This window comes from Monopterus albus, unplaced genomic scaffold (genome assembly GCF_001952655.1).
Source record: "Monopterus albus unplaced genomic scaffold, M_albus_1.0 scaffold34.1, whole genome shotgun sequence".
NCBI classification, from domain to species: Eukaryota; Metazoa; Chordata; class Actinopteri; order Synbranchiformes; family Synbranchidae; genus Monopterus; species Monopterus albus.
The window spans coordinates 792,486-816,290 of NW_018127914.1; the positions used below are offsets into that span (position 1 = coordinate 792,486).

A 23,805-nucleotide genomic window follows, 5' to 3' on the forward strand; every position below is an offset into this window, starting at 1 on the left:
GACAGGGGGATACAGCAGATAGATAGATGGAGAGGGACAGAAGCTCAGCTGAATAAAAAGAGAGAGTAAATGGGCAAGATGGTCAAAATGTGACATCCTAGCAAAGTGCGCTGCCAGCCAGAACACTGCCGCTCTGACACAAAATGTTCTTGTACCTCGAAAACAGAAAGACTATATAAAAGCCACGGACAGAAAAAACAAAAAATGCATTGTGTACACCTTGTTTAGAAGTATATTGATCAAACTGATTGATTAAGTGAAGAGTGCAGAGGCAGACTGTGTTCAGCCAGCTGAACAAAATAAAACCTACTGGAGAGTACAGTAAGTACCTTTAAAAGAAAGAAAAGCAAAATGCTGTGTTATATGACCAAAATAAGCTGAAATGGTTCTGTGGTACTGTTAGCTGTACCATCAACATTACGAGCATTTAGTTTTAAAAGTCCAATTCAGCGTATAATACTGTGGTTTAGAGTGGTTAAGTTGATCTCAGTTTAGAGCCCGTGTCAACTCTGCAGATGGTAAAGTGATCAGCCAGCGGTCCGCTTGGCTTTCTGGTTGGTTGGTTGCTCTTACTGCTGGCAGAGGCACCAACTCAGCAGGCTACTCACACACACACACACACACACACACATACACAGTGAACCTCCTGTTCTTCTGCCAAGTCAAACAAATGTAAACCTCAGTGCAGACTCAGGCAAGAGATGCCTGACAAGTTGCTTTTGGTAAACCCCAAAGTGTAGCATTGTCCAAGAGAATGCAAAACGTCTTTTATTTTTTTAATAGCTGAATTTATCTGCCATATGTCCTTATCTGTCTTAGTGCTCATAAAATCAGGCTTTATCAAGCAATGAAATGATGCATCTCTGTTGACCTTGATGAATGAATGAGATTATATCTAACAGTATCAGTAATAATGAAACATGGAGACAATGTTGTTAACGTCGTTGTTGGTTCTTTGCTTTCACCTCATGGGGACAGGCCTACCTGATTGGCTGTGTGTGGAACTGCTACAGATATGTGAGCGGCAGGGGTACCACAGAGGTCCTAGTGTACGTCACCACCAACGACACCACGGTGAGTCCTCACAGCCACCTCAAGGACAAACTGAAAATCCTTCATTCTCAAATCATTGTATAATTACATACAACATTTTGTAATGATTTTGACTTACAAGCTTTCTGTTCATTATGTAAGGCCTTGAAGTCGTTTCCATCCTTCTGCTTAGCACATTAACTGGAATACAGTATATCACAAATGTCTTAGAATGGCAGAGTATGAAAAACATTGAACTTTTAACACTAATAAATCATAAATTCTCAAAAAACTTCATTACCCTTAACGTCAGACTTCAGTTCTCATAACTCACGAAGACAAATTATTTTTATTCAGTGTGTATAATCATTTCTCAAGTAAGAAATATCTCATGAACCAGTAGTCGATACCACATTGCAAAGCAGGAAATGAAGTGCCGCGTTCATCTAACAGACAATTTGACCATTTCAAAAATAAAAAAAGAAAAAGATATGACAGATTAGTTTAACTTATCTTTATCTATCTTCTATGTTGCACCAAAAATTCTAAAATTAACATTTCTAAAAACTGGGGGGAGGGATTTAAAAAATATTTTGTCTAATAATTGTAAATTAGGATTGCACTCGGTGGCAAGAAATCCCTTTATTTTGTGAGAAGACAGAACGTTCCAGCCATCCTGCCTTCATCAGTGTCACAATCTCACAGTACAGCTGCTTCTTTCAACATTACACAGAGGTGAAAGCTCTTGAGTTGATTAGCCAGCACCTGGTTGAGTAATCATGGATGAAACCAGCTGAGTTCTTAGAGCGCAGGTAGAAGTGACAATATTTTCAAAGTCATGTAAAGCCAGACAGGAGGCGTTCCAATTTAATTATGTCATGCATAAGCAAGATATAATCAGCATTTTAGAATATTAATGTTGGCAAGTTAGAAATGACATGAGAGAAGTGAGTTAGTAATGTCTGTATGTGGTTTGATTCATGTTAAGACAGGCAATAAATAATGGCCTTTTTTTAAGGTGATTAAATACTTAAATGCATAAAATATGTTGTCAAGTATAAATTATCATAAAAACAGAACTGTGAAGTAAATAATAGTAATTACATTTTGTAGTAGTGTAGTTTGTAGTATATTGTGGACACTGGGTGAATAGTGTCTACATTAGAGTGCAGCATTCAGACTCTGCTGTTTAAAAGTGTTAGTGTGTACCTGCAGTTTTATGTCAGTGATGTGACATTGGTGCTGTGGGTAGCAGCACAGTACAGTTGTTGCTGTAGGTGGTCCTGAGGTGCGACTGCGCGGCTGGCTAAATGCATCCATCCCACTTAGTGTAGTCAGGGTTCCCATTGTCTGTCTGTGATCCTCCACACTGATGCATAAGACATTTATCTGCCTCGCATCTCCTGTCATCTACTGTAAATGTGATGTTTTCACAAACAGAGTCTGAAAGCAGAACCTAATCCAGCAGGGTCTGGTGTCTTATTGTGTATCCTGTTGCCTTTGAGCAGTTAATGGAGATGTGCCAGTTTGTTTTGTCCATGGCAGATATGATGGAGGCAGGACACAGAGGCGTAGAACTTTTTCAGAACAGTTTCAGAAAAGTAACAGGATACACCAGTAAACACTGCAGTTTGTTGGATACTGAAAATACAGAGTAAAAAGAGATAGAAATTGTTACAGTTTTGTTTTAAGCTTCAGTCAAAAGGTTAGATGTTACTTGGGAAAAATATCAAGTAGATAATAACCTCAAAAAATGTAAGTTATACCAATCGATTGTATGTTGGTGGTTTAAATAAAGTATATTTCTTTTTACACTATTATTTATTTTTACATTTCTGGCTTACCTCAAAAATATAATGACAAATCCTGTTTAGGGGGTAGATTTTGTGTATTATTAAACCCCTTTGTTACTAAGATGTACTTGCTTAATAGGCACTATTAACATTAAATAACACATTGAAACAAAATTAACTTGAAACTTCTGTAAATGTCTTTTGGCCTGAATCAGCCCCACAAAGCCTGTGTTAAAACATTCATTATTACTTCAAATATTTATTAATTTTTTTCTTGGTTTCTTATTAACTAGGAAGCCAAGAAGACAACCACACAAATGCTGAAGCAACTAGTTCAAAGTGAAGGCCACAGCACAAGCGGGGTGAATATTTAGATATTTATATTAAACAGGTATCAGGAGAACAAATAGTACCTACATATCTGTGGTTTAAACAGGTTAAACAACTTTCATGTTGGCCTCAGTAAAGATGATCTGGTTTTGTCACTGCATTTCCTCTCGCCACACACAGTGCTGAGTGAATAGAGCACTCCATCTATTTTTACAACTAGAAAGCCGGCAGCGTATCTAAATGGCTTTTTACTGCCTCCAACATCAAGTACCCAGCTGCTTATCAGCCATGCTTTTATATAAATGCCATTAAAATGCACGGGTGTCGTCTCTCTTGCTCCCCTCCTCCTGCTCTCTCTATATATTTCTGTCCTGCCCCCTCTTTTCTTATGGACATGTTGCATAATTGTCTGCTTGTCCACTTCATTTCAAATCCTCCTCGTGATGTGTTCACCGGGTCTCCCTGTGGCTCTTTCACAATTCCATCCCCTTGGAGCATATTCTCCGTCTCTCACTGAATTAGCAGCAGGGCTGGTTTTATAACACCATTTACAATGAGAGCTCTGGAGAGAAGGCCATCTGGCCTGCAAAGCACATGGATGTGTGTGCATGTTACCCTCCCTGCCACTAATGGCTTCTATAGGAATAAAGGGGTATATAGAAGGGGAACATGCTATTTGTTACTAAGACTGTCTGTGAAATCACTTCCTGTTTAATATCTAGTGAACTGTGTTTACTGACCACCGTTTTATTTTTGTATCCAAATTCTGCACTGTGTAGTTCCCTTAAAATAGAACCTCTCTTTTAGTAATTACATAATATCAAAGTTGGAATATAAAATACATCAAAATAAAATGTGCAGAATTTCAGCAAATTTTGTACTTTTACTGATAATACCAATCCAGACCAAAGTCAATGAGGAACATTTTATATTTTAAAACTGTAAATCATACAACTATGCAAAAAAAAGAAGCCAAAATACCACGAGTATGATGGCTACCATCTTGTTTTTTTGCAACCATAAGTGTAGTGACAGCGTTGGACCACCAAGCAAAGCTGTCAAAGTAACTGAAATACACCTCTTTTTATATCTTCAACTGACTCATTAAAAGTAAACTTTCCAGTAAAACAACTGCTTGTCCACACATCAGCATGATAATATCTACCAGAAACCACAGAAATCACCTCGGGGGAAAAATGTATCTGATTTGTACTTTGAGTTTCAGCGTGGATCACGCCTTACTCACTAACATGGAGGAGGTGTGATTTATGACCTATACTAAAACCAGCCACCAGGGGGCAATCACGTCACAGTGACTTCATTGATGGGAGCTCTTAGCCTGTCCATTGTTTTTACAGTCAGTGGTTTGGACTGACCCCTTTTCATTTTCTGCTACATCTCAGGTCCTGCTGCCACCATATGAGGAGGCCATCGCCATCCCACCTAAGGAACCTCCTCCCCAGTATATCAGTGCATGAGAAACTTGCGGCTGACCCTCAAACCGCAAACACCCCTTAATGCCTACCACCTTTCTCTCCAAGAGTAGAACCCCCAACCCTGTTGGGAAAAACCGAGACAAAACAATGTCTTAGATGCTGATTGCATCTTGGATTCCCACCAATCTTAGATTAGGCAGACCCTAAGCCAGTATTGTCATCGAATCTGCCCCCAGGTACCATCTGTCATGACATATTGTCCTCCTTGAAGGACAGTATCACCCACTCCCCACCACCGTCACCAACCTTCCCCCAGGGTAGCTGGGGTCCCTGGCAGCATCTAAGCATTTTGCAGCCCTGAACACTCCGTCCCAACTTAATTAGCTCTTTCCTTTGAGTGAAACATGCTCCGTTCTGGCCACCAACTGTTACTCCCCAATACTGTGAATTTCCCCTGTGGTCTGTGTGTAGAACAAACTACCTGAAGACAAATAGCGACAGAAAGAAAGCGTCATACATGGTCAGTTATGCAAAAGCACTTTTTTCAGAAATGAAAAAAAATTCCTTCCATGAATGTAATATGGGGTATTTTTGTATATGTTTTTTGTATAACAGTAAAAAGAAGGGAATAATGAAAGGTTGTGATAAAATATCAGTGTATTGATGTAGCTTAACTCGCAGGAAATCGTATTGAAAAAGGTCTCTTGACCAATAACAACTGTCTTCTGTGTCTAAGCCTGTAACCCATCAACTGCCAGTGAAAAACACCCATTGATTTCAGTCATTATATTCCAGTTTGCCTTCCTGTCCATTTCCCATGTTCCACAATATGAAGTGCTAAGAAAGACTGGCATTAATGTAATGATGCATCGAAGCACTTGGCACAAACATGACTGCTTCACACACTTTACATCCAAAAAGGCAATACACAAAAAAAAACAAAAATGTGCGAAAACATTATTGCATGGAAATGTTTCAGTTGAGACATTTTGATGTGTTTGTCAAATTGCAGATTGAGCAGCATCAGCTGTCTTTATTGCGTGTTTTTTTTTTTTTTTTACATGGATTGTTGTACGTCATCTGGACTGAGGGCATTTTTCTGTAAAGACAGCATGACGTGCTGCTGTACGTGCAGAGTATGTGTGTGTGTTCGCCTCCGCACTATATGGCACTAGGATGTAAACTCCTAGGTCCTTTTTATATGTAGTCACATTTCTTTTGCACATGCAGTGATATCATGTTGGGATATTTCCTGTGCTGGTTCCCTGTTTGATGGGGGCGTAAAACATAGATTTTGCATAGCATAGTAGCACAGAATCACTGAATACAGTATAGTTAGTTAAACAGTGCAAGTGTCTTTTGCCTAGAGACAAGTGAGCATTATGAAATATTAGAAATACCTAATCCTATTCTTTCTAGTAATTCTTAAGTAGTGTTTGTTATTAACAGAAAAAAATTGTTACAAACTATGCAATAGCTAGCTTGTTAGACCTGGAAATACACATACTAGACTAGTATTCCATTTGATACTAATACTGTAGTTGATAATATAGCCCTTTCCCCTTCATCTTTGTCCCTGTGCATTTACAGTGTGACCAGTGCTTCTGCAAATGAAACCGCACTATGAGCTCAGTACAAGCTGACTATCTTACTTGTCTTTATCATGGTGATCTGTAGCTAAGTGGTTCTGATATAATCAGCCACCAATGTCTGGATGATACAAGATTCCCAAACATGACATAAATGAATGCTTCGTTTGCATTTTGTGATGACTGAGAAGTTACAGAGCTGACAGATTTCCTGATGGTTGAGTTTTGCAGGGTTTAGGTGGAGGAGAAAAAAAAAGCGTGTATCTGGGCCAGTGGGTGGCAGATGCCTCATTTTATTAGAATCACTCAAGACTGTTCTGCATCGCTTGACATTCACACATCCTCCTGTTGGATCTGCGTGAGCTCATGTCTTCAGTTCTGAATAATAAAGAGCAAACGGAAATCTGTGTCTGCTGCTGGATACAAAAGTTTATTGGGTGGATGCTGAGTCAGAATACCACGGCCATTAAGCTAATTCTAGTTACGTCTAAGTGTTTTTCAATTGGGAGTTAACATTGAGCTACTGCAATGTGTGATTATCATTTTAAAGAATATAGACATGATTTCTGGCTACAATCTAAGCATCTAATGTGTTTGCTTGTACCTGTTATGTGTTTACAGTTTTACAGTTTCCAAATTGGATGTAATAAACGAGGTTTGAAACCACACATCTTTGCCTTTAGTTTAGGACTGTTTAACTACCTGCCAAACTAGACAAGGACATTTAGGGAGGACAGAATACTGAGCAAGAAACCTTAGTGTGAGTCTGCTCTTCAAACCATCACTTTAGGATTAAATAGATAAAGGACAAAGGATTCAAATGAACAAATTATCACTACCTTGTAGCTAGTTAGCTTTAAGTTATAGGTGCATTTCCTTTAATTTTTTAAGGGTATTTTCAACTGAGCCAGCAATAACACATGACCTTACAGGTCTTGTAATGTTTACATGTTTTTATCTAAATACACCAAATATTAGGTAAAGTGACATGTTTTTGTTGCCATATGCTAGTTGTAGTCTGTGCCAGTCTTACCATCACATAGAATAGATGCTATATGCAAAGTGCATCAATGCATAAACTTTATGCAACTAAACAGTTTGGTAAAACCTTTGACCAAACGTCTAAAACCCACATCAAAGTAGAATAAACTATGTTCAAATCTAGCCAGTCATTCCTGAGCAGTAGACCAAAAAAAAAAAAAAAACTCATGCTGGGGGGGTTCAGTGACCCTTTATACTCAAAGTATGTAAGCTTTTGTGTTAATGTAATGTTTTCTTTTATATCGCACACTGTATTTGGTACGGCAGGTCGAGGTTCAGTTCCCTGTGAGGGTGTAGTCAGCTTTTACTAATATATTTAAAAATCAGATTTTTGTCACTAATATACAAACATTATTATTATTTTTATTATTAAGGGAGTAAACAGGTGTTCCTGAACTAATAACTCTCCCCTGTCCAGTGAGATGCAGACCACAATCTCTGCCCCTTCAGGCAGCAGAAAGGTAATGTGATGGATAAAATTATGACTGTGTGCTGGAACCAGTTTATTTACTTGGAATATATTTAGCTCAAGATTACTTAAAACTGATGTTTATGTCCAGAACAGAGCAAATAGGTAATGCTCAAACCCCATGTATTTACATTAGATTGTTATATTAGTGGCACAGCTGTATTTCCTACTGAGTCAGAGGGCAGTTGTACACTAGAGTTTGAATGATCCAGAGAATAATTCTTTGGGTCCATTTTGTCCTTTGATCCCTGTTAATGAAGTCAGCTCATTGTAGTAATTCTGTACATATGTGATTTACATTTGCATGTTGTGCGTGTCCCACACACCTGGCCAATGAACTGATTCTGATGTTGATGCCTGTCTGTCTGTGGTTCAGCTCCCCCTGGAGCCGTCCATCTGGGTTGAAGTGAAGAGATGCTCGCCATCCATGTGGTGTGTTCAGGACAACTTTTACAGATGCTGAGCATCATGGACAGGTATAAAATTCAACTGTTTAAACCAGTACTTCTGTGTATTTCAGAATACACAGTGGTTAACACCACTGACCATGGTACAGCAGGTCAGGGTTTGAGTCTATGTCAGGGCGATATCCAGCGTGGGCTCTTAGGCAAGGCCCTTAATGCCGACTGCCTAATGAGGTACTTCACAAATAAATGCTACAGCAAGGGTGAGCCAGGATGCCAGGGCAGAGGGCGATATCATCCTCCCCACAATCAGAGATTGAATATGAAAACAGTCTATTCTAGGATCACAACTAAAACTAATCACTGGTGAAGATAAATATAAAGATAGATAAGATAGATGAAATGATAAGATAGATAAGTGAAGTGCCTCCTGAATCCAGCTGGCTGGTAACACAGAGAAAGGAAAAGCTAGGGTACCTGTAATTACTGGGGGTGCTTGGGAGAGCGAATGGGTGAAGTAGGGTAGGGTGAAAGCAGCCAGCTTTTCCTTTTTTACATTTGTGGGAGGTAAAGCAAAAAGAAAGAGGAATTTTTATTTTATTTACTCTTTTATTTAGAGAACAAGATTGTTTTCTCTCTCACCACCACAGATGTTCTAGCCTGTCTCAGAGTAGTCTGTGCTGCTTTTGGATGCTATAATGAAAGAAACTGCAAAAGCACATAACAGGAACATTAACGTTTCACTCTTGATGTATTTGAAACAATAAGAGAACTCTATCACTTTATTGTTATAAAGTGCTATTTTCCAAAGTCAGTTTTTATTTTTTATACCTTTTTATGTCCCGTTACTGTTGTAGTCCAGATGGTAGGACATTATGTTCATGCTGCTGTCTGTGACTCTACAATAGATATGCTCTTAAAACATAGTAAGTCTGGAAAAATTCAAAGCAGAAACTCTCTACTTATAGAGATGGTCTGATAGGAATTTGCATAAATGTGCATTTTAATGAGGGGACTGATTTTACATTAACCTAAGGGACTGATTTTACATTAACCTAACACATTTAAATTATTACCACATAGATACCATTATGCAAAAAGTATGTATGTTGGTAGGAAAATAATACAGATAGAATGCAGCAAATTGAGTACAACTCAGTTACCATTAGGAATCCTGACTACTGACATATCCAACAATCAGGCATAACATTGTGACCACTGACAGGTGAAGTGAATAACACTTCGTGGTCATTTCACCTATTTGAGTAACATTAGCTATTACACTCCATGATCCTTTGACACTATGCACCAATTCTATAAAGCAATATAATTTATCTAATGAAACTGAAATAGTTTTATGTATTCATTACCCAACACTACAACCACATACTCTGTATTTAAAACTGCTGATGTCCCCATAATGAGAACTATTCAGTATTTACCCTAGTGTCCAACATAGCTTGACAGGATTTTGTCTTCTAATTTGAATTTTTTTTTAATTCATTGTATTCATAAAAACAAAATCATGTTATACAATTTAAACTGAGATCAGCAAACATTTAACTAAAATGGTACAAAATATGTTTAACCATAGGCTAAAAAACTGAATTTTATGTCTATTTATGATACAGACTGTAGACACAATTCAATTATTCTCGTCTTTATTTGGCATCTGCTGCGCGTGGAACACGGAATGATTCATTAGATTTAATCGGGAATCAAGAAAACAGCAGAGTGAAGCAATGAGTGGAAAAACTGGGCCAAACCACTTGATAGATGATGGGCGGCTTATATTTCTATCTCCAGGTACATGTAACGTCCCTTGTGGCTAATAGGATTAAATCTTGATAGCTTTTGCGACTCCTCTGGCATTTCAGACATTACTAGGGTTAAGTTGTCAGACTTAAACTGCAGAAGCTGCAGTATGTAAAAGGTGGGATCTCATGTGCAAAGATTTCACAGAAGCCATGGTTCAAGATGCAAACCTGGGTTACCCGTGTGTTTTCAGTAGCTTCTAATGTGACCAAAATAATCTATGAAAACCAAAGAGGACACTGGTGCTCCCTAGTGGACACATCATTTCTAGCCCTGCAGGTCATACTACTAAAAAGAATAAAGTGACAGCAGGGAATACTGTTAACACCAACTTTATTTAGAACAATGGGGTGGGGGAACAGCCCTACTGAGTCTGCTGCTGCTGATCTGGCATGCTCCTGATGATGTCAGAATCGCCTGAAGAAGAAAAGAACCAACAGTCAGTTCATCAAACTAACACTTGTCCCAAACCAGGTAAAAAGGCTTCCCACTGTATCTCAAGGATAAAACAGCTAATATTTGAATACATGAGTCAACAATATGTGGATAAATGTTACCAACGGAGCATTTATGAAATGGCCAGAAAACACTGACTGCACAGCCGTGCGCTCCAATCGGCTTTCATCTAGCGAACCACTAGTCCTGAACTGGACCACTGTAATGAGCAGGTCCAACAGGCGCAAAAATTCGCACAGAGGAAAGCAAGCAGCATGAAAAAAAAAAGCATATGGAAGTTTTAACAAAACTCAATCTAAACAATGATTCCAACTCTTTTAATAGCAAATGTCAATTCAGATAGCTTTATTTGTTAGGCTGCACTGAACTTGTGTGGAAAAATGTGTTAAGATAAAGTTTAGTTGCTCTCAAGTAGTGATACTGGTGCATGGATATTATTACAGGTTATACTGCATCTTCACCTCACACATCTGGACACTAGACCAGCAACTTGTAAAACAAATACATACAAGTGCCACATCATTACAGAAAAATAAAAGTCACATAATACTGTCAGTCTTTCATGTTTCCAGCACATGCTCCTCTGACTTCTGCATCTTTGTCAGATACCTATGTGTTAGTACTAAACTAGTAATATAATTGTAGATGAACCGATTCATTGGACAGATGTGCATATTCACTCAACTGCAAGGTCACAATGCAACACACAGACAGCATGCGCATACAAATCAAGCGTGGAGGATTGTAAAAATACTTCCTAGCCCAGCGACAACGTACTAACATTAGTGGAGCAGAGCACCCAACTCTGGCATTAACTAACGAGAGTGCGCATACAGCAGCACTTCAGTCAACTCTGCAAGTTTATGCTCGTTTAGCGGGTGTTTTAATAAATGACTCTTTTTGACTTTTTAAATCATGGAGGTTTTGCTCACTTCACCCGATGTGAGCAAAAGATGCTCATACTGCAACGTACTGAAGGGGTATGATGGATTTATAACACAAGACAAAGTGAGAGCATCACAGCAAACTGGAGCACAATAATAGTTTAAACTCAATTATTTTGTCAAAAGCCAAAATCTGAATTGAAAATAAAGTTCAACTATCGCCTAGTCCTAGTAGAGGGTGTTCAATGCCAAGGTTGATACTCACCGGGGTCAATGATCGCCAGTGTGCACACCCTGTAGTATTTTCCGCACGCTGTACCAAGCTCGATGTTGTTTCCACTGTAGTGGTGGACACCAGTTTTGGCCAGCATGGCATAGTACTCAATCTCAGATTTCCTATGTGTGGAATAGGAAGAAAAAGTCTTAGTTTAAAGCAGCAATTATGTGAAAATGTAATGAATTTTACAAAAGAGAGCAGATACAAATTAAAACATGTATACAAAAAGGCACAGACAAGTCATGCTAGCCTGGAAGGTCCAAGCTCTGATGTCTAACTGTACAGAAACATGAATGACTAGTTTTGCATTAAAGAAAAAATCCAATATTCAGCATATAAACAAACAATAATATTTTTAAACTGGAGTTAGCTATTAAGATTTCAACCAATATATTTTACAGACAAATGTCATTTAGGATCAACCTGAACATTTAACAATTTCACATCTCCTGTCCATAGTACCATGCCAAAAAGTTCTTATTGCTGGGCACATGGCATTTTGGCAAGTACTCCCAATCAGAAACACAACATAAAATTCAGCAGAATAAACTATGTTAACAGTCAATCTAAAATGGTATGCAAAGTTTTGACAGCATGGGACAGGTCAGAGTCAAGTCTGTCACATCATTATGTATCATCAATTGCACTATGTCAAACACTCAGTACTGTCACTTACACTTACTGTCTAGTAAAACAGGGGCCTTTTCAAGCCTCTGAACATATTTGTAACAGATAACTGAGAATCTCCTGCACTGAAAAACATAACAGAAAAGCAATACAACCTCCAAGAGTTTTCACCTTTGGTAGCAACATACAACTCACAGGTGGTTGTACACCCAAAGACTGCATTTAACTTCAACAGTCAATCAAATCTAATTGAAAGAGTCAGATGTACATTATTTTACAAGCCTAATGATAACCCTGAACTGAAAATAAATGTTTTCGATATTACAGTTTGAAGACCTTTAAGATTTAACATTTATTATATGTATTTATTCAAGTGGCTTAACTTTTATATCTTAAACTCACTGCTCGATGATGCAGACTGTTAGTTCATCATTATGTACCTGAGGGCAGGGCAGTTGTTAGCCAGGATAACCAGCTTGGCTTTTCCCTGACGGATCATCTTCTGGGACTGCTTGTAGCCCAGGACGTACTTTCCACTCTTCATCACCAGCTGGAGACGGGAGTTGATGGACTCCATGGACTTTTTCTGAGCACACACAGATACAGAAACCTTATGTCAGTGACAGGGTGCACGCAACACTGCTAACTTATACTACTTGTCTATCGCATTTGTATGGCAAAATTGCGTGTTATAGTGAAAAAGGGGACTAAAAATTCAGAAACGGAAACAGGGACATTTTACTGTTGTTGTCAAACTAGCATCAGCTAACGCTGGCTACATTGTCAGTGTTATGCTAGGTAGTGTTCCAGCTACATGTTACACGTTATGGCAACACACGTATGCTTTGTAATATTTACAATCACAATTACTGAACGCATCGCTGTTCATGTTAAATGCTAGTCACGTTTATATTCGACGAGCTACAGCCTAGCTAGCAGGCCCTGACAGAAACACGTCTCCACGTGAAGCAGCAGTCTCTCCCTGGAGCAGCGCGTGGACTCCGGGCCGGGACAACGACACTCACCGTTTTCTTTGCGGCCACCATGTTTGGGTTTTTGTCCGAACCGGCCAACCTGCGGAAGGGGAGACTCTTGTTAAGGTCAGGATATTAATCAGCTTTCAAAAATGTGTACAATTTAATGGATTTTACTGAGAAAACTCGGAGCTCTTCTTACTATGAGTTAACTCCAATATGGCCTCGGAGAGAAAGGAAGTCCCATGATGCATTGCTGTGCTATCCGTCGGAGGGCCTGCGCAAACGAATACTGCGCAGAAAACTGCAGCTCATAGACTGTCAATGGCTCTGCGCTGCAGATGACTTATAGATCTCTTTTAATTTTGCTACTTTCTTTAGTGACACAGTCAACAGCCTGTAAACAAGCACAAAAACAAACACCTAAAATTAAGGTAATACCACTATTTAGCATAATTTACTACATGTAAACTATATCTTCTTCTTCTTTCGGCTGTTCCCCATGTAAACTATATCTTCTTTCGGCTGTTCCCGTTAGGGGTCGACACAGCCAATCATCTGTTTCCACCTAACTCTATCCTCAGCATCCTCTACTCTCACCCCAGTTAACTTCATGTAAACTATATGTGCTTTACATTAGATAGCAGCCTAAAAGTAACCATAAAACAATTTTAAATAGGTTGCTCCATTAAACGTGGCCTAAAGTTAGTGCATTCAAAACATATTCAAATAAACGTTCAGATAAGGCTACAGTCAGAGGTTAGCCTATATAACCTATTATTATTTTAGATAACTGCATAACAAGCATTTTAATATTGTAGCTAGCCAGTTTGAACTAGTTATTATTATTATCATCATCATCACATTCAGTGTAATGCGTTTTAATTGTATTTGGATGTCAAATCTTCTAGGCTATGTTGTATTTTGTTTAGTTTTTTTTTGTACTGGACATTATAGGCTATCCCAGTAGATTAAATAGATTGGGATGTTTGCTCAAGGACACATTGGCAGTGGGCCTAGTTTTTGTTTTGACGACGAAAGTACCGGTTCACTTCTCCCGCCCTAAGGTAGACATAGACTTAATGATGTATTTTTGCTCCTGCACCGGTCTCTTAAGTTACAGTAACCAACACATGAGAAACCCACATTTTACTTCCGTGTCCATGTTTAAAAACTTGCAACCACAACACAAAGACCCGAACGCATTTAGTGGAGGAAGTACCACGATGCGTAATTACGCACAGGAGTAAAGGAATTTGACGACCAGCATGTCTTTTTGCTTTTTCCTCTAGAGCTTCGCTCGCCATAGTTTTGAGCCTTCTCCATTTACATAGGATTACAACGTCATCAGTGCAGCTGCCGCAGCTACAGCCTCCGCACTCTGAATTATCCAGTCTTCCATGTGCACAGGACAGGATGGGATGCTCCACAAGTTCTCAAACTTCAGCGGTAGATACGACTCGAACCGACGACAAGCCCGAGGAGAGCAACGGAGCCAGTACAACAGGTGATTTAAAAGGCTTTATGACTTAAACATTTTTTATTAGATATGCGGATAATAGAAATGTTTTGTGCTTGCAATCATTGCAAGCGTTTTAGGTGGCCAAACACAGACTGTAGACTGATAGCCTTTAGTTTCATAATTTGTAGCTTGTATATTTGTTGTATATTGTGAAAGTGTCTATATGCTTTCAAGCACAATACAGTTTCACTCAAGAGATGCTGATGGCTGTAACATGTCCACAAATATCAATGTTCTAGAAATATATTACTCAGATTTTGCTTATAAATGTTTCATGAAATCAATGTATTCATTAAAGTACTTCTGTTAGTTTTATATGTCAATAGATACTGTTAATAGCCTTGTAGCATGTTAATGGAAACTATGTCACCACTGTCACCAAGAGTTCACTGGTCTCTCCATATGATTTTGAATCATTTGTTTCAAATGATACTATACTCTGTACTGTAGTACAGAACACTGTTGAGATAAGGATCCCACAGTTTACATACAAATTACTACCAGTGTATTCCTCTGGGTGTAGCATATGGTTTCTCTGTTTTTAGTGAGCCAGAACCCCGGAGTGGCAGGATGGGAAAGATTGCTGTCATTGTTTAACAGTGGTTTCTGGCTCTGTCCTCCCTGAGAAACAGTGACAAGAAAGCAGATTTGGTGACAGTCTGTGGTTTCACTAGGAAATGGAGACGCCATTTTGGACACTCCTTTGTTGTAGTGGGTCAGAGATAGCCCGGCCGTGTTGGAAACTAGCACACATTAAGGAAGGAACTTGTAAACATTTGCAGGACATTGTATAGGACTACAATAAATGTGATTTTGTGTGTGGTTCTGTCAGCATAAGCATTATTTGACACACTTCAAAGAATAAGTAGGTGAAAATAGGTAAAAGATTCACTAAGTGGGACCACCTCTGAGCAAGTGCCTCTTGCTCTCATTCTCTCATTGTACTACCCAATACAGGCCTACTGTCTGCCATAAAATCATGGAAATACATGCATGTGACTCACATAATGTAGGAGGCTGAGTTGCATATCTGTGGACTTGTGGAGATTTGTGGTACTAAGCTGAGAAACTACCACTGACACTCATGTAGCTGACCCTGATCTCTGACCCCCCACGTGGGTGAAAAGCAAAAGCAATGTTTTTGCTACAAGTATCATATTATTGTTGTTGGTTGAGGACTGCAGAGCTTCAGGCTTGACTTACAAGTTTCTGTTTGGGTTTATCAGCCAAAGAGAAACATGTTATCATCTTAGAAGTCAGATGGAAATTTGTCAGGATGTTTTCTTACCTTTGCATATGACTCATTTCCTTCACCTGATGCTACTTTTCACTCCCAAGAAAGAAGAAGAATTACATGCATTAACCCTGGTTTATTCATTTGTAGACATGTTAGTTTAACATTGCAAGTGTGTCGTCTTTAGTCAGCACCTTTCCTCTGATTTGTTTATTTTAACACTAAATTAAAAGTACACATTTAAGTAGTTAACATAACCCTATAGAGCCATTCATATCATATTTGATACGCAAGTTTCTGAGCAGATAGAAATCGCCAAAAATGCCCCATGTATCAAATGTGATACCAAACAAAATAAAAATATTCTAAATAATATGGCACATTTATTCCTATATGCCTGGACGGTCTGTCTATGCATAAATGGCAAATAAAAATCTTGAATCTTGGATTTTGAATCTTGAATTTTCTTTTGGATTTTGTTAAAAGGTTTAATAAACATCTCATGTCTGAAAAATTGGACTGTTCTGGCTAGTTTTTGATGTGTTATAATCTTATAAAACATAAGGATGGGCTTAAAAACTGTGCTTATCAAAAATGTCTAGAACATTTACAGAATGTTATCAGTTTTTTAAAATGGAAACATGTATATTATGCACAATCCCCCATTTTGGAAAACATTTCATGCATACACATTTTTAATTCTATTGTAAAGGAATCTCCAAAGGCAGACATCTGCTTCATTCTAAAGCTAATTCAATGCTTACACTTAGGTTTCTGGTGTTACATGACATCACCTCAGTTTTAAGAAGCACTTTGTTTATTCCCTTGGGCTTCAAGTAACTTTAAAAACATAGACGGTTGCTGGTTAAGACTCTGATGAGTCATGCAAATATTTGCAATGCAAATAATTCAGAAAAAAAGGTAAACAAGGAAGCAATTTCCAGTATCAATTGATACCCAGCAACGTATTCATGAAGCTGTGAACTTTGAGATATGAGACTTTTCAACACTTCACTTAATCATTAACTCTTCATGGTTTCAAGTATGCATCAGTGGAGGCCTCTGTGCTGTTTTTTTACTTTCTACCCAATGACATGTGGGAAGTAGCAATAGCATAGTTTCCTGATTATTTCAGTATCTAGAGAAGTGAACACATTGCTATTCTCTTCCCTATTTAGATGAAAACAATAGCTTTGCAAGGTCTGTCCTCTGTCCTCCACCTCAAGGGCCGGTGATGGACAGAGGGGACTGGAGGACACAGGCTTGATCTGGGAGGCATGAAACACAGGGTGAATACGGAGAGAATCAGGCAATGAGAGTTTTACAGCAGTGGGATGGATGACTTCCTGGATGGTAAAAGGCCCCAGAAACCGGGGAGACAATTTGGGGCATGCCCCTTTGATGGGAATGTGGGTGGCCGAGAGCCAAACCTGTTGCCCAACCTGGTAGGTAGGAGCGGCCCTACGGCGGCGATCGGCCAGGCATTGGTTCTGGTCAGCCGTGTGCAAGAGGGCGGCCCTGGTCTCGTCCCAGATTTGGTGGCAGCGAGTGATATGGGCGTGGACTGAGGGAACGGCGATGTCGGTTTCCGCGGCAGACAGAAGAGGTGGTTGGTAGGCCAGGGAGGCCTGAAAGGGACAGCGGCGTGCGGAACAGATGAACGTGATTAGTGTAAATGGGCAAGAGACAGTAGGAAAGGTGAGGGAGGCCAGAGCGGCAAACCTGACAGTGATATGGGCGTGGACAGAGGGAACGGTGATGACGGTTTTCCGCGGCAGACAGAAGAGGTGGTTGGTAGCCAAGGGAGGCCTGAAAGGGTGAGATACCGGTGGCAGAACAGGTGAGGGTGTTGTGGGCGTATTCTACCCAAGGCAACAGCAGACTCCAGTCTTCAGGTGCGGAATTGGAGACACAGCGGAGTGCGTTTTCCAGCTCCTGGTTCAACTGTTCAGCTTGACCATTCGTTTGGGGGTGATAACCTGAGGAAAGACAGGGGCGAGCACCGATGGCTGTGCAGAAGGCTGACCAGACGTGTGAGGTGAACTGTGGACCGCAGTCGGAAACAATGGTCTATGGGGAGGTAAAGTGTCCGTGGCCAGGTGTTTACTGAACACCTGCTTGAGTTAATGGTAGTCCAAGGGGACCGATGATAGTGATGCTGACCATAATATGTGAAAGTATGTTTTTATCACCATATTTGCCAGTTATACTGTCTCTGTTCAATGCTCATGTTTGATACACTTGCTTTTCTGACATTCACTGTGCAGCTGATTAAATGGCAACGTGCATATTACTGCCCACAAACCAAGTATAATATTATTGCACCATGTTACCCTAATACATGTGCAACTTATGAATTTGAGGTGTTAAAGGTGTTATACTGTCTGATTTGGTGTGTGTATTGGTGTGAGCTTGGTATTACTGCAGTGGATTTGGCTGATTTAATCATGACTATGATTATTTAAACCAGTTCAGCATATCCTCTGATGACTTGAAGTAGTCTGGACTAAAGTTCTAAAGAACTGAAGTTTTTTGATAAACCACCAGAGGACAGTGTTTATACACCTAGACATGCAGAAAGACACTGGCACAATTTAGCTTCATATCCTATCACAAGAATTCCAGATGGTAAATTCTGAACCATTCATTTTCAAAGCCAAAGGTAGCCAGTGGGAATGAGCAGAATGTTGAAGGACTCATTTCAGTTCAGCAGAATAGAGGGGAAATAGCTTTCTGCAGACGGAGCGTTTGTCTTAATGCAATATTAATTGGATCATCTTAATGACATAAATCCTCCAGGTTTGATTTCTAATCTACATTTCCATCAGGATTCTTTTATTCCTTCTCTAACTCATTTTAGCTTTAAGACTCAGCAAGAGTAGCAGCATGGTGGCATTGTGGTTAGTGCTGTCTCCTCGCAGCAAGAAGGTTCCAGATTCGAGCCCCGGCCGATCTGATGCCTTTTGGTATGGAGTTTGCATGTTCTCCTTGTGCCTGCGTGGGTTCTCTCTGGGTACTCCGACTTCCTCCCACCCAAAGACATGCAGCTTAGGTTGATTGGCGACTCTAAATCACCCCTATGGGTGAGTGTGGGTGTGTGTGGTTGTCTGTCTCTAAGTGTCAGCCCTGTGATAGACTGACCTGTCCAAACCACCCCCCACCCCCAACCCTCTTCAGGATGAGTGGTAGAGATAATAGATGGATGGAATTAACAAGAGTGACCTTTTGAAAATGAAACAGCAAAAAAGAACAATGAACAAGAGCTCCAGAAGATTGTACTGACAGAGGAGACCGCCACCTGGCACGTGAGTGTCTGGGTGTCTGTGCTGAAGCATGCATACTATGTGCGTTTGCTCGCACTCCTAAGCAGAGCGTAGGAGTTAATTATCCTCTTTGTGGGCTTTGAATTATAATGAATCAAAGCAGCCATCCTTCCAATATTCCAAAGCTCCAACCCAGATGAAGTAACCTCCCATTCACTACATTTTTGTGACATTGGACATTAGTTGACTCTTTCATTATTGCTTTGATAATTTCAATGTCATGCAATTATTAATGTTTTAAAAGGTGCTACCTTAATAAGTCTATCATTATTATTATTTTTGTAGCCCCAATAGAGGTCTTACAGAAGGCAATGGCACTCTACATGATATATTTTCCCCTCTTGCCAAGGTTGACTGCGGCAGAAAGCTTTTAACTCTATTTAACTTTAAGAATGCTAAATGGTGGCCAGAAAATGTCTGTGAACAAGAAGTAAGTAAAAAAAAAAAGCTTCAGACTGTATGAGACTTTACTCTTTTGTAGTTCGGCTCTCTTTATCTCTTTCTTTTGCTAATTAATGTAGATACTTTAATCTGCAGCTTATCTAAAATCTTAGCTTATCTAAAAACAGTCTTCTTGGATGGTTGGATCACATGCTGTGTTTACATTCAATACTATATTTCTGACAGGGGCGGCAAACCAGAATGGCAATGTTGCTGAAGACAGTGAAACCATCCCAGACCAGACATCTGCTGAGGGTGGTGATGTTAAACCTGTAGATGAAGCTGCTGCAGCTTCCATATCTGCAAATAGCACGGCTGCAGTTCCACCAGCAGGGGAGGAGCATGACGTAGCAGCAGCAGACAGCACCATAGAGACTGGAGCGAGCTCCCCCGAGCCTGCAGCTCCAGAGCAAGGTAGGGTGAAGTGCATTGTAAAAGGTCAGTGTGTTTTTAGTTTCTTTTCCCGATATGCCAAATAGCAAAATAAGGCCTGGATGGGAAATTAGAAGAAGAAGCTTTAGTGTCATTGTAACACGTACAAATAAATTATGTTTGAAGCCAAGGGCCGCTGTGTGCATACACGCCGCCATCATGGGCTTTGGTGTCTTGGCCAAGGACACTTCAATATGTGGACTGCAGGCACCAAGATTCGAACCTCCAACCTTCTGGTTGGGAAACCGCACCACTGTTGCCTCCCCAATTCAATTCCAACTTGCTTAATTCCCATAAAGATGCATTTAAAAACTAGTTAGTAAACTGATAGCTGCAAAAAATGTTTTAGTTTTGTCAAAGTTTTCATGTACTCCTCTTGAACATGTGAATGATCCAATTTTTTTCTTTACAAAATGAATTCAGTTATCAGTTAGGCTTTTGTAAGGCTCCAAGCACCCGTTAATTGTGCATAGGTTTCAGTGTAAATTATATCACAATATGCTTTATCTCTACACACGGTGACTAGTGAATGTTTTGTCATGAAACAGGTTGGCTGAGCACCTCACAGAGATATGACTTTGACTTTTAATAAACACACTGGGCTGGCCACAGGATTTGGTTTATAAGTCACACATATAATTCTTTAGCTAGCATTAAAGGATCAAATCAGGAAATTATTACATTATTTTTAATATTGTTTTATTATTTGAGTTTTTAAATGGAGATTTGGTTGATTGTGGCTAAAACTAAAAGACTACAAAGATATTTATGATGCATTCTTCCTTCTGAGAGTGTACACATGTAAGTTATACTGCATGAATAGCCTGTTGATCAATAACTACTTTTTGTTGAGGCTGTAACTCTTAGGAGCTGCAGACCAAACATTTGACATTATAGTTTTGCTTCAGTAACAAAGTTTTAGGTATCCCTGCAGCTGTCATTTATGATTTGTTCCATCTGGCACCTGATTTGCATATTAGCAATTTTTAGGCTTTTTAAAAATTGCATGAGGGTGCATAAAAATGGTTTGCATTTAACAGTTTATTAGCCGAGACAGCCCTGCTGTTAGGGGACAACAGTCTCCAACACTAAACTCATAGTATAGTCAGGCTTTGTGTGGTGTTAAAACTTGGATGAAATTTTTAAGCACATGGAGTTTTTGTTGTCTCTAGAAAAATGCTGAATGTGCTACTGCTTGAGAGCACTTGTGAAAATCCCTCTGCATACTTCACTTGATTATCTGTACGAGTTGCGTGACACAGTGCAGCATTACATTTACCCCAGAGGTTCACTTATAACATCATGATGCAAATGACATGCAGCCAAAAGGTTCATGAGATCAGCTCTTCATTTTCTTCTCTGTCTAATGCAAAGTGTCTGCCGTTGCAATTTAGGCCATTACAGAAAGACAAAGAAGCAAAACCAGCTCAATGCCAGTGGCATCTATACAACTCTGTTGTTAAACCTTCAGTAAGGCTGCAAATCGTGTATTTTGGTAATCATCCCTTCTAAAGTACATATTTGTTCGTTCTGCAGCAAAATCTCTTGTCAAAGCCTACAAAAAGTAATGCAGTTACAGTATAGGACTGATACAAGGACAACTTGACCCTGATTTGTAGATTTTTCTCCAGCATATTAAACAAACCTCCACAGTGGAATGTAGTCAGAAGTTGTCTTCACTTGCTCTCAACCTCCTTTGGTCTCCAACCTGCATCATCCTCAGTTCAAGCTTGACCACAGCCTTGTGGGCATGACTTGTACACAAAATGTGTGAGCACGTGTGCTGGCAGCACTCTCCTTCATTAAGGAGCAATCAGAGTCCACAAAGAAACTGGAGCATGTCAACACATACACAGCTTCCACAGGTGATGAACATCAGGTCTGCTGAGCCACCATGCCTCCATTTCAGGGTCGAGTGTCACATTAACAAACCGGACGTGTCAGCTTATCCACATGTGAATCTGGTCTTAAAGGGCCAGTTCATCCAAATGACTAAAAATATATATTCTCTGTTACCTCTGACAGTATTCATCCATGCAGATGGTTTAATTTGTTTGCCTAGTGGCTCAAAACACAAAATACAGCTGAAGCTGATGGGAATTGTAGGACTGTGATCACAAGCCAAAGTATTGGACACATAAAAATTTTGGTCTGATGGTATTAGATAGGTGATTATTTATCCTTTAAATGTGATTATGTGTATTGTTTGTATCTTTCTTTCTAAACAGTCTAAAAAAAAAAAACAAAAAAAAACACATGAAAAGAAAGTTTTTAATTATTTAGGTGATTATTTACCCTTTAAATGTGATTATGTGTGATTATTGTTTGTATCTTTCTTTCTAAACAGAAAACACTGAGGCCACTGTGACTGAGGCGCCAGGTAAGCAGCGCTGTAAATTCCACACAATGTCACATGAGCCACATAAAAAAAATGTCTATGCCATCCTAAACTTCGGTCCCTCGTTGTTTTTCCAGCTCCCAGTGAGTGAAGTGCAACATGAATGACTGGACAGATGGGTTCGTTGGAAGAGTCTTACCTTGCTTGTATGAGTGACTGAAAGTATGTGTGTATGACAGACATTGCCTTGTTGCCAAGATGCAGCCCCTGCAATAACCACTTTGTCAGGGTTCCTAAATCATCACTGTGCCTTCTTCTTCTTCTCATGATGGTGAATGGCTGCAATTTCTGCTCAAAACCTGTGCTATAAAGCTGTTACTGGGTGTGTTTATTTTCAGAGAATGCATTCATTTCAGAGTAACTTCAATTATACATCAACATTTCTATTTATTAACTGAATAGATGTCTTGAACCCATCTTCAACCTAGAGTCCATTCTGTATTTTTCTACCAAATTATAATAAAAAAAAAACTAAAGCCAAAATATACTAGATTTCTGAAATTATAGTTTGCTTGGATAGCTGCTTTGATTTTATAACCATCTTTGTAATGAATATGAAGAGCTGCTCCTCTGCAGGTGTGCTGAGGGCTCCAATCGCCGAGTTTCTGATGAGCACAAATGAGTAAATACTACTTCTGTTTTCCTTGTGTCATTATTTCTCACTGGAAAGAAAAACTGAGGTCTCTTAAGCTATGAACTGTCAATTAAAAAGGCCACCTTATAAATCTAATACATGTTATTTCTTTAATATCTTAAAGCTACTCTACTCTGTTTATGGGTTTGAATCTAAAGGTACCCACTGGTATAATACCTCAAGTATTTCCACAGTGGAGTCAACCAGCCAGTGACCAGAGGAGAAACGGTTTATGCTAAAACCTGACTACATGGGGAAAGCAAGTCAACAAGATCCTCGTTTGGGCTTTCATTTATCATCTGGAAATGCAGTATAGCTTTACATGGTACAACTTTAAGGTCACTTGGTGGTCAGGCTACAACTTGTTTGTGATGTAGCCAACTAGTCAAGAGTCAGTGAGAGGACCGAGGACAGCAATGGCTTCAATTTCCACCAGTCCACCCTAAAGGGAAAAGGACAGAGATACAGCTAAATCAGCATTTCTTTTTTTTTATTGCAACACAAAATAACACATTTACAAGACAAAGCACATAACATACTACATGAGACAACAGACATTAACAAAAGAGGCAAAGGGATTATTAATTGAGGGTATTGAGCTGTAGCCCTGCGATGGATTGGCGACCTGTCCAGGGTGTACCCTGCCTTCGCCCGATTACCGGCCGGGATTGGCTCCCGCCCCCCCCCCGCCCCC

The 23,805-nt window shown here is 39.6% G+C and overlaps 3 protein-coding genes across 4 annotated transcripts in view; 1 reads left to right on the plus strand and 2 right to left on the minus strand.

Moving 5' to 3' along the window:
- laptm4b (lysosomal protein transmembrane 4 beta) overlaps positions 1-4,643 on the plus strand; it is an 8,791-nt gene extending 4,148 nt beyond the window's left edge. The window contains exons 6-7 of the mRNA XM_020597345.1: positions 979-1,074; positions 4,559-4,643. Of these exons, the coding sequence (XP_020453001.1) occupies positions 979-1,074; positions 4,559-4,633 (171 nt within the window). The 3' untranslated portion in view covers positions 4,634-4,643. The remainder of the gene's footprint in view (positions 1-978; positions 1,075-4,558) is intronic.
- Positions 4,644-10,225: 5,582 nt separating this feature from the next.
- Positions 10,226-13,391, minus strand: rpl30 (ribosomal protein L30). The gene is made up of 5 exons (XM_020597605.1): positions 13,330-13,391; positions 13,179-13,227; positions 12,594-12,739; positions 11,515-11,645; positions 10,226-10,326 (listed from the first exon to the last, which is right to left on the minus strand). The coding sequence occupies exons 2-5, from the start codon at positions 13,197-13,199 to the stop codon at positions 10,274-10,276; spliced, it is 351 nt and encodes a 116-aa protein (XP_020453261.1). The 5' UTR covers positions 13,200-13,227; positions 13,330-13,391; the 3' UTR covers positions 10,226-10,273.
- A 9,302-nt stretch (positions 13,392-22,693) lies between these two features.
- The window catches only part of rida (reactive intermediate imine deaminase A), a 4,741-nt gene continuing 3,629 nt past the window's right edge, over positions 22,694-23,805 (minus strand). For both annotated transcript variants that reach the window (XM_020597603.1, XM_020597604.1), the window contains exon 6: positions 22,694-23,553. In XM_020597603.1, coding sequence (XP_020453259.1) covers positions 23,497-23,553 — 57 coding nt within the window. In that variant the 3' untranslated portion in view covers positions 22,694-23,496. The remainder of the gene's footprint in view (positions 23,554-23,805) is intronic.